Raw genomic sequence first — 11,914 nt, 5'->3', positions numbered from 1 at the left:
AGGGAAGCCTGGCATGTTTCAATCCATGGGATCACAGAGTCAGACACAACTTACTGACTGAACAATAGAAAGCTCACTTTCTCAGGATTGTTTAAAAAACGTTTCTAGATCATCAAATACTAGATACCTGCCTGTGATGCCAGATTGTAGTTCTAATAAACTGAAATTGCTTGCCGTACTATGTTGAAGTTTTCATGGAATACTTAATTTTTGGTGCATAGTATATATATCTCTTTTGAATTAAAATTGTCCCTAATGTTTTATCTCCCTCCCTGCCCAAATTTTTTTTAAGCATATCATTCAATAACAGAATATTTTAAAAATTGAAAATGATTATCCTGTTCTCCATTTGGTAATTTCCAAAGTAAATCATTTGCCTTCTTCTCTCGTCTTTGCTCTAGAGTACTCTCTGAGTAGTGCAGACCTGTCATCTCTCTCTGGCTTTAACACCGCCAGCGCTCTTCATCTTGGGTCAGTAACTGGCTGGCAACAGCAGCACCTGCACAGCATGCCACCGTCCGCCCTCAGCCAGCTGGGGTAAGCAGTGTTACTTCTTCCATAACACACTTCCGTAAACGCGTTTTTAAAGTGACAGATGGCAACCTCTGAGTTTGTGCTCTGATGTCCCTTTAGAGGATGTGAGTTTCTGCCGGATCAAAATCTGAAAGTAATTATCAGGTTAATATCTTTCATATGGCTGAAATATCACTTTCCTTCTTTATGAGGAGGGGGAGCTCTGTGATAATAGGGCATTTTATTCTCCTGTTGTTTTAGGCTGTATTTGTTTCCACTGCTCTCAGTGATTAAGTTCTCTTCAGTTAAGCTTTCACATAGTTAACATGGGACAGAAGAAAACATTTACAGTTATTAGTTCTTTGAATTTTTGCACTATTTCAGAGTCTTTTTCGCTTCGCATAAACCGCATAGTTCTTAATGTGATTAGCATAGTTAGCCTGTTACTCAGAGGGTCACCTATTCCACTGATATACAGACCTCATATATTTATAATATACTCATAATATAGTTGTGTATTCATAGATATTGTATGAATATACATATATGTATATGTACACACACACTAATTATTTAAATTTGGGTATAAAAATAGTTTGGGTTGTTTTCTGAAGTCAGAAGGTGTCTGTTTTCCGCCCCCTTGTGGTACTTTTGAGATATGTCTATATTATAGAAATAACTCCTGTCATTTATCAATGAAAAGGTTCAAATCTTAAAAAGCCCTAAATTCACAAATAATACTGCTTGTAAACCATTAGTTTTATTTTTAAGTTTAAAACATGAACCAAAGACTTGACTTTCAGTTTAAGAACTCCAAAACTTCAGTTAATCTTCAAAAGAAAATGCAAGGAGGATATAAAATATTTAAAGATAACCCATTTTTATATGTTAGAAAAATGCTATTTGTTTACTCCACTTTTACCCTTCTGCTGAGCCATTTGGTTAAAATAGTTAGCTAGCTCTATGTTCATATTCTAAGGAGACAATGAGAATAAAATCCTAATTAGAATAAAAATTACTGATTGATATCAGAGCTTCTCTTACCCCTCTCCAGCCCCACTAGCTTTCACGTGGAATTGAGTTCACATAGATTAGTGCTCTGGTTGTGGAGTTTATACCCAGCTACTATTTGCTTACGTGCATTTTCCTCACTAATCACTATTGTTGAAACTCTAACCTAAAAATAAAATAAATTCTCTTGACACTGTTGCTCTGCTTCCTTGAAAGATTAACTTTGAAGATATAGCACATATTGATCAGCAACACAATATCTCTTTTTAGGATAACATTTAAATTTTGCTAGAAATGTTTAACTATCCAAATAGACGTGTATTGCAATACCTTTTTCAGGTAGTTACCACTAAGTACATTGTACCCACAGGCATTCTTAAAATCATACACACGGCATTGTACTTCCGTGGTTCAGCAGTAAATCCACCGTTTATTGCTTTTTGTCAAAAGTAAGGGTCCCCATTCTGACTTTTCCCAAAATTCATCCATTATAGGACTAGCTCTCCTTAGAGATGATCAGTGTCAAAAGTCATATTATTTTCTCTGATATGGCTTTCTTTTGTTTGCAGTAACACCTGACAATTTGCATTTTTACATAGAAAATACATGGATTTATGTATTTTAACTACCCTACAATTTTTTAATTCGCTTCTGGGAAGAGAATTTTATTTTATTCTATATGGGAAGAATCTAATTCTCTGTTGCCCTTAACAGCAGCTTCAGTAAATGAGAAAGAGGGGACAGCCCTGGACTAGTGAGGAACTGAATTGCAACAGTCGAGGATGAAGCATTTTGTTTAGTTCCGGTTGCTGTCAACACCAGTCCTCATGGTGCACGAGTTGACTCTGAATTTAGTCTGTGTGTTTTTATTGCACTTAATCACTTCCCTTATCCCTCAAATAGATACCCCTTCCAGGCCTTCTAATTTTGGCCTGCCTGCCTTTCTTCTCTCCTCCCTTCCTTCCTTCCTTCCTTCCTTCCTCAAACCCCCCACCACACACACACACACACACACACACAGTTTTCAGAAGGAGATTCCTTCAGATGGATTAGCCTATGCTCACACGATTAAATCTTAAACTCAAAAACAAAAAAATCACGTTATAATACTTATGTAAAATAAATTATATGATCTATCTTTATTCCTTACAATGTCAGTCACTTGTTGAAAAATTGATATTTTCCCAAGCCAAACTAGTCTCAAGTACTTGTATGGTGGATTCACATTCTTTCCAGTAGATACAGTGTTCAAAGCAGAGTAAAATATCTTTCAGCCCACCAAAGCAAATATTCCCCATAGCCAAGAGGGTCACCATGGTTCTTTCTCAGAATTAAACTATGAAAGAGATCGTCATATTTCGCTCATGGAAATACCTTTAAATCCTCAAAACTATACTGTTAGCACTCTCTAGTATCTGATTTTATCTAAGCAAGTTAGAAAAACAGCATAAACTGACCAGATACAGGGGATAGAGCAGACTAGAAGGAACTTGCCATCAAGGGTTAGCACAAGTCATTCGCATACTAATATTTGAGAAAGTGACCTTCAAATGTTTTGGTGTTTTTCTCCTACCATCTAAAAAAAAGACAACCTATCTTCTAGAAGCATGTCCATCATCATGCTTAACAATGTGGGTATTCAGTACACACTGAGAGATGACTTTAAGATGATTTTTAAAAGGTTAGGTTAAATACAGTTGGATAGTCTAATTTCCAGGCGGAGGCAGTAGGAAATTTGAACAAAGCTCTCCAGTCATGTTTCATTTCTGAACACCATGGGGAAGGTAGGTGTTTTCCCAGCTGGAAGGAAGGCCTCTGCAGTAGCTGGAATCCTACAGCAGGGGATGTGGGATGTGGGAACTTGCGTATCTGGCTTCTGTCTCCCACGCACCTCCTCATCACCCACACATAGGAAGTATCTCACAGTTATCTATATCTATCAAAACTGCATTCTCAAGAACAAGTAGACCAACATGCTTATCTCTGAGTCTAGTATAGCTAAGTGATGTTCAATTCAGTTCACTCACTCAGTCGTGTCCGACTCTTTGTGACCCCATGGACTGTAGCACTCCAGGCTTCCCTGTCCATCACCAACTCCCGGACTCATGTCCATCAAGTCAGTGATGCCATCCAACCATCTCATCCTCTGTCATCTCCTTCTCCTCTCACCTTCAGTCTTTCCCAGCATCAGGGTCTTTTCCAGTGAGTCAGTTCTTCGCATCAGGTGGCCAAAGTATTGGAGTTTCAGCTTCAGCATCAATCCTTCCAGTGAATATTCAGGACTGATTTCCTTTAGGATGGACTGGTTGGGGACTCTCAAGAGTCTTCTCCAACACCACAGTCCAAAAGCATCAATTCTTTGGTGCTCAGCTTTCTTTATAGTCCAACTCTCACATCCATACATGACTACTGGAAAAGCCATAGCTTTGACTAGACGGACTTTTGTTGACGAAGTAATGTCTCTGCTTTTTAATATGCTGTCTAGTTTGGTCATAGCTTTTCTTCCAAGGAACAAGCATCTTTTAATTTCATGGCTGCAGTCACCATCTGCAGTGATTTTGGAGCCCAGAAAAATAAAGTCTCTCACTGTTTCCATTATTTCCGCATCTATTTGCCATGAAGTGATGGGACCACATGCCATGATCTTAGTTTTCTGAATGTTGAGTTTTAAGCCAACATTTTCACTCTCCTCTTTCACCTTTATTAAGAGGCTCTTTAGTTCCTCTTCACTTTCTGCCATAAGGGTGGTGTCATCTGCATATCTGAGGTTATTGACATTTCTCCCAGCAATCTTGATTCCAGCTTGTGCTTCATCCAGCCTGGCATTTCACATGATGTACTCTGCATATAAGTTAAATAAGCAGGGTGACAGTATACAGCCTTGACGTACTCATTAAGTGGTGTTAATGTTCCTTTTTCTTTTCAAGAACATACTTCTTTGATAATGGAGACTAGGCAATTAAACATCATTCTGTTCTAAATCCCATTGCACAGTATAATGAAGCTGAACCTAAGATATCACTTAGAATTCATTACTGTGAATTCAGTGTCCCCAGAACTACTCAAAATGCTTCATAAATGCTTTCAGTGTCAAATGAAATGCCACCAACTAAGTTTATCTTATCTTGGGAACTAGCCTGTTTGTTTGAAGGAAAGGATAAACAATAAGTATTGTATCTTTTATGAGGAAGAGAAATAGCAAAATCTCTACAAGCCAGCTGACTTTAGGAGAAGAGTGAATAAGTAGAAAAAGCAGCTTCCAAAAGCTGTATTAAAGAAATATCATTTCAATTATGTTTTGCTCAGTTTATTGAGATTAACTGCTTATACTGGTTCAACTTACCAAATATTGTTTTCTAATTTTTCATGTCACCCTGCCTGTGAAGACACAATCTAAATGTCAGAGGGCAGACAAAAGTATTTATTGATATGCCACTTTATTTTCAGACACTTAATTGACATTCATCATTAAACAGGTGTGTGACTCATAGTAGAAGCATTTAATTAAATTTTAGTGAAATAGTCTTTCTCATCCAGAGCCAATAAAATTCTTTATTCCAGAAATCAGAAGATGATTTCCTCTCACATCAAAATGAATCATTAAGTAACTCTGAACCAAGATAAAATAGTCCACCATTATGGATCCTTTTGAAATACAGGTGCTTCCCCCCCCCTCATTTCAATATCTTCTTTATTTAAAGATTATTTAATTAAAACCCTTAGAGAATTAGTATACTACTTCACTATCTGCTTTAATAGAAGGCAGTTGATACTGTAAAGCAATTATCCTTCAATTAAAAATAAATAAAAAGAAAAAAAAGACACTATAAAATAAAAGCAATAAATAAATAAAAGTATAAACAGGTGATTGAAAATGACACTCCATGTGGTATCTTGATACAAATGCTAAGACTGCTTTGATTCTGTAATATTATAAAAGCAAAGGAAAGCAAGCCTTATTAAGGAAACAAACAATTCTCCTTTATGTTATTCTCAACATTAGCTCATCTATTAATAAGAGAAGGAAAGTAATTCTTTGCCAGTAGGTGGTGCTTTTGTATAAAACATCACTCAAAGATAAATTCCTTTCTAATTTTGTATCTCTTTATATCTTGAATCTGAATTGCATCTCCGAAAAACCAAGCCCCAAGTTATTCCTCTTTTTCCTCTGAAATATATACCCATGTTCTCACTGCTTACAATGACAGTTTTAGTATTGAGTACCATCTGATTCTGTTCATTGGGAAGTGACATAGTCACCTGCATGCATAGGTGGGTTTGCTCTCCTTTGTTTTAAATAGGTGTGTCAGTATGGATTATTTTTTACCTCAACTCTCCTCAGAAAAAGAGATTTCTGCTCCCTGTTGACAACATGGGCTACTAACACTGGCTCTAGCTGTGAATGTCAGTCCACTTAGAACATAAGAACAATACAAGCATCTTAAAATTGATGTCAGCAATAGTACTATGGTTTATACTGAGCAAAGTCATTGTGATTGCTAGTCTATACCTAAAGGCTTAATGCTTTTCCCTTCACAACCTCAAGTATCAAATTCTCCCACGTTTTGGAATAAGAGCAAGTTATGCTGTCCTGAAATTAATGGGGATTGAGGGTTATAAACACAATAAAACCACAGTAAATCCTTCTTTACAACGTGCATCAACTAATGACAATAATAAATTGAGGAGTGGTCTCCTTAGCATCTTTAGCAGGGAGAGACTAGCAATAGTTTTATTCAGGTAGTTGTGTGTAGTATTTTCATCCCATGTAACTGAGAAAACATGAGGAAAGTCAGATTCTCTTACCAGTTTTAGTGGGGTAGGAAGTCTTGAGTGTTTTTAAGCCAGTACTGAAAATTTCCTTCCCCATTTTTCCCCCTCCCAAGCTTTTCATCAGAAATGGTTATGGGTAGCATTTTATGGGTTCTATTTATTTGAAATTTGGATTCTCTTTACGTTTTCTGAAGACTAGGCAACTTAATGTATGTATTAAAATGAGGGAAACATTTATATCCCTAGTAAGCAATTTACAGTAATTTTCAAACACAGGCATTAGTAAATCAAAGAAGTCTTAATTCAGAACCTAAACGCTGTATCGTTAACTCTTGGATGATATTTTGGAACTAGTCTGGGGAGAAATTCCAGGGACATAGAAAATGCTTTTTCCAGGGTGTCTTGTTAAAAGCTTCCTGAAGCTGTAACCTGTACATTTAGGGAGACTAGAGGTATCATTCAGAGGCCTGGACCAGTTAAACGTGGTCATTATCACCGGGCAAATCAACAGAAGCATCCCAATCGCTCGGAGAAGGCGATGCCCCCAAGTGCTTTCAAGCACGCTGGCTCTCCTCCCCTGGGCATGCTCTGATGTCGCTGCAAATCTTTAAGCTGATGTTTTATGTAATTGTGAGTTCCTGGGGGCTCCAGGCCTCCTCAATCTGTAACTGGGTTTCCTTTCCTCCTACAGAGCTTGCACTAGCACTCATTTATCTCAGAGTTCAAATCTCTCCCTGCCTTCTACTCAAAGCCTCAACATCAAGTCAGAACCTGTTTCTCCTCCTAGAGACCGTACCACCACCCCTTCGAGATACCCACAACACACGCGCCACGAGGCGGGGAGATCTCCTGTTGACAGCTTGAGCAGCTGTAGCAGTTCCTACGACGGCAGCGACCGAGAGGATCACCGGAACGAATTCCACTCCCCCATTGGACTCACCAGACCTTCGCCGGACGAAAGGGAAAGTCCCTCAGTCAAGCGCATGCGACTCTCTGAAGGATGGGCAACATGATCAGATTATTACTTAATAGTTTTTTTTTTTTTTTTTCTTGCAGTGTGCGTGTGTGCTATACCTTAATGGGGAAGGGGGGTCGATATGCATTATATGTGCTGTGTGTGGAAAAAAAAAAAGTCAGGTACTCTGTTTTGTAAAAGTACTTTTAAATTGCCTCAGTGATACAGTATAAAGATAAACAGAAATGCTGAGATAAGCTTAGCACTTGAGTTGTACAACAGAACACTTGTACAAAATAGATTTTAAGGCTAACTTCTTTTCACTGTTGTGCTCCTTTGCAAAATGTATGTTACAATAGATAGTGTCATGTTGCAGGTTCAACGTTATTTACATGTAAATAGACAAAAGGAAACATTTGCCAAAAGCGGCAGATCTTTACTGAAAGAGAGAGCAGCTGTTATGCAACATATAGAAAAGTGTATAGATGTTTTTGGACAGACCCGGCAAAGGGTGGCCACGGTTAAACGTTAGGAACACACCAGGTCACCTAATACCCACCCTGAGAACGCTCACAAACCTGCAGGCACATCCTTGATGTATGGCACTCATGAAAAAAGGATCGATGACCATTAAAAGAGGACCATACCTATTTTTAAAAAATGTGGAGTTTGAGGGCTAACGTATTTAATTAAATAAATAAATAAATCTGGGTCTGCATCTCTTATTAAATAAAAATATAAAAATATGTACATTACATTTTGCTTATTTTCATATAAAAGGTAAGACAGAGTTTGCAAAGCATTTGTGGCTTTTTGTAGTTTACTTAAGCCAAAATGTGTTTTTTTCCCCCTTGATAGCTTCGCTAATATTTTAAACAGTCCTGTAAAAAAACCAAAAAGGACTTTTTGTATAGAAAGCACTACCCTACCCAAGCCATGAGGAACTCCATGCTTTGCTAACCAAGATAACTGTTTTCTCTTTGTAGAAGTTTTGTTTTTGAAATGTGTATTTCTAATTATATAAAATATTAAGAATCTTTTAAAAAATCTGTGAAATTAACATGCTTGTGTATAGCTTTCTAATATATATAATATTATGGTAATAGCAGAAGTTTTGTTATCTTAATAGCGGGAGGGGGGTATATTTGTGCAGTTGCACATTTGAGTAACTATTTTCTTTCTGTTTTCTTTGACTCTGCATACATTTTATAAGTTCAAGGTCAGCTGTCAAAAGGATAACCTGTGGGATTAGAACATATCACATTGCAACACCCTAAATTGTTTTTAATCCATTAGCAATCTATTGGGTCAACTGACTTCCATTGTATATACTAATTAGTTTCTTTCATGCTATTTTTTGTTTTTGTTTTTGCATTTTTATCAAATGCAGGGCCCCTTTCTGATCTCACCATTTCACCAAGCATCTTGGAATTCAGTAAGTGAATAAATACCCTAAACTTGCCCATATCCTAAATTTTCTGGTTGGTTTTCAGCCTAGAATTTGATAATGCTTTTAAGAAATATGCCCAGAATAGAGAGCTGTGTTGGGGCACATGTCCTGCCAGTATAGCCCTAGAAACAAGTGATATGGAGTTTGCTTGATGCATGAGTTATAAATTCCCACAGAAGAAAAATGTGAAGGACTGGGTGCTAGATAAGAAGGAAGCAGGAAAAGGGATAGTTGCTTCGTCATCCGTTTTTAATTATTTTAACTGACCCTCCATAATCTTGTCAGCAATATAGGACTGTTGAACAATCCCGATGTGTCAGGACCCCCAAATGTCACTTCTGCATAAAGCATGTATGTCATCTATTTTTTCTTCAATAAAGAGATTTAATAGCCATTTCAAGAAATCCCATTAAAGAACCTCTCTATGTCCCTTTTTTTAAAAAAAAATAATGATGACTCTTGTCTAATATTCGTCTATAAGGGATTAATTTTCAGACCCTTTAAAAAGTGAGTGCCATTAAAAAAAAAAGTTGATATATATTGTTTAAAAGAGATTTCAGTCTAGGAATGATTTTTCCTTCTCTTGGAATGTGAAGATCTGTCGATTCATTTCCAATCGTACACATTGACATACACAGCAAAGAAGATAAGACAGTAAGATCGACACTGCTGTATCAGGTGTAGGACATTTCTGATCCAGTTTTTTCTTTTTCTTGCATAGTTGCTATGTGTTTCTCCTTGTAAAAGGCTGCCACTGGGTGGCAAAAGCCAAGAGACCTTACTAACGAGGCTATATTTTTCTTAACTTGATCTGAAATCCACAATTAGACTGCAATGCACCTTTGGTTGTATCCATATAGGATGCTAGCCTGCCTTGTACTAACGTTTTTATGTACTAAATCAAACAAGAAAAACTCTTATCAACCATTTCATCTATCCCACTCCTCAAGGTATCCATGAAACACAAGAGAAAAGCATTTATGCAGGGGAAAAACAGAAAGTCATCCCTAAAAACACACACATTCACACACGGGAAAAACTAAGGAAAATCATTTTCCTCAGCATAGACTTGACCCCATTCTTAACAATCTATCCTTACAGCTTGATGTGTATAAAATATGCAAACGTCACAAATGTTCTTTGTCATTTCAGAACACTTTATCAATAACTTACCACTGGGTGGGAAAGGGTCATTATGTGAAAATATGAAAAAATAGCCATATTACTCTTTTTTACCTGCAATTTGCCTCAGCAACAAAGAAAAAGTGATTTTCTAAATGCTGAAGATAAAGTAAGCTAAAGGACCAGCAGAAGCCTTGGCTAGTCATAGCAGGTCTGACAATAGTTTTATAAGAACATGGAAAGAACAGAATCACTGGAGAATGGATGCCAGTCATCTCTTGTTCCCACCACTGAATTCATAGAAAGTGGTGGCAAGACAGCAAAGGGATAATCTGAGAATATTTTAAAGATGATTGAATGAGAAGAAGCACAATTTTGATTGTGATGAGTCACTTTGTGTAAACATCACTATCTTTGCCCTTATACCTTATCTGTAATTTACCATTTGTTGTATTTGCAAAGCTAGTATGGTTTTGGGTTTTTATCATGGTAAATCCTTTGTATTCAGGAGTTTAGGGCAGAGCCCTGAGGGAGTATTATTTTACATAACCCATCCTAGAGCAACGTTTTAGGCAACATTCTTCACTGCAAGTAAAAGAACCCTAAGTGGCATTTTACACAGCTTACAAGTATTGTTATATCTAATCCTATTTTAGAAGATTTTTTGGTAATATTAAGCTGAAATACTGGTAACACTGACGCAATATCTGCGAGCTGCACAACCTGTATGCATTGGTGCATGGAGGGCTGTTCATTTCAACCTTTTTTAAAATTGTGTTTTTTAGTAAAATGGCTTATTTTTTCCCAAAGGTGGAATTTAGCATTTTATAATGAATATAAAAATACCTGTCATCCTCAGATCATTTTAAAGTTAACTAAAGTGAAGATTTTTAAAAATTCCAATACACTTTTTAAAAGAATGTCTGCCCTCTCACACTTTTATGTATTTATTTTTCCTACATACCCATCTTTTAATTTAGAGATAGCATTTTTTTCACCCGCTTTATCCTTGTGTTTGTTTTTCCAGAGAGTAAATGCTTTGTATTTTTCTTTCCAAAAAAAAGGGTGTTTTTTTTTTTTTTTAAAGAAGCAGCCACTTGAACCCTCAATAAAGGCTGTTGCCTAAGCATGGCATACTTCATCTGTTCCCGTTCGTGCCATCTGCTGTGATGTCGTCACTTATATGGCGTTAATTTCCTGCCACTCCAGATCTTTTGAAGATTGATGGAATACTGGTGTCTGTTAGAATGCTTCAGACTACAAGATGTAATTAAAGGCTTTCCTTAATATGTTTTAACCAAAGATGTGGAGCAATCCAGGCCACATATCTTCTACATTAAATTTGTCCATTTTGGTTATTTCCATAATCGAGTATTGCATTTTGCCTTCCCTGTTCATACCTCAAATTGATCCATACCTCAGTTTAATTCAGAGAGGTCAGCTAAGAGACGGATCCTGTTGTGGTTTGAATGCAGAACCAGTGTTCTCTTTGAACGAAGCCGCCCTGGGTCACTGTAGGCATAGGACTTGGATTGCTTCAGATGGTTTGCTGTATCATTTTTCTTCTTTTTCTTTTTCTGGGGACTTGTTTCCATTAAATGACAGTGATTAAAATAGCTTGTAAATGAGGGCATACAAGCATTTGCAACAAATACTCAAATAGAGGCTCACAGCGGCATAAGCTGGACTTTGTCGCCACTAGATGACAAGATGTTATAACTAAGTTAAACTACATCTGTGTATCTCAAGGGACTTAATTCAGCTGTCTGTAGTGAATAAAAGTGGGGAATTTTCAAAAGTTTCTCCTGCTGGAAATAAGGTATAATTTGTATTTTGCAGACAATTCAGTAAAGTTACTGGCTTTCTTAGTGATGCAGTGTCTGTGGTGCATTTTTTTTTAATGTTTTGCTGTTGAAATGTATTCCACTTTCTCTTGTTTTCTTAAAGCAGAAATGTATTCCACTTCCTCTTGTTTTCTTAAAGCAGCTTTTCCCACAAGCGCAAGTGAGCTTTCTTGTCTTCAACTCAAAATACTCAAAAGCCAGGGTATTTGTATTTTGCGGGGAGGGAGAATGTGAATTGGATCTCTG

At 37.0% G+C, this 11,914-nt stretch overlaps 1 protein-coding gene across 50 annotated transcripts in view; it reads left to right on the top strand.

The window, feature by feature from the left end:
* The window catches only part of MEF2C (myocyte enhancer factor 2C), a 179,155-nt gene extending 167,459 nt beyond the window's left edge, over positions 1-11,696 (top strand). For 43 of the 50 annotated variants that reach the window (XM_086412995.1, XM_086412989.1, XM_086412993.1 and 40 more), the window contains 2 exons: positions 402-537; positions 6,989-11,696. In XM_086412995.1, coding sequence (XP_086269121.1) covers positions 402-537; positions 6,989-7,310 — 458 coding nt within the window. In that variant the 3' untranslated portion in view covers positions 7,311-11,696. The remainder of the gene's footprint in view (positions 1-401; positions 538-6,988) is intronic. The other 7 variants (XM_086413011.1, XM_086413010.1, XM_086413009.1 and 4 more) reach the window with 1 other exon arrangement.
* The last annotated feature ends 218 nt before the right edge of the window (positions 11,697-11,914 follow it).

This window comes from Bos grunniens, chromosome 7 (assembly GCF_055505025.1).
Source record: "Bos grunniens cultivar Pamir isolate PY7600 chromosome 7, Bosgru_T2T1.0, whole genome shotgun sequence".
NCBI classification, from domain to species: domain Eukaryota; kingdom Metazoa; phylum Chordata; class Mammalia; order Artiodactyla; family Bovidae; genus Bos; species Bos grunniens.
This window is presented reverse-complemented; position numbering and strand designations above follow the sequence as displayed.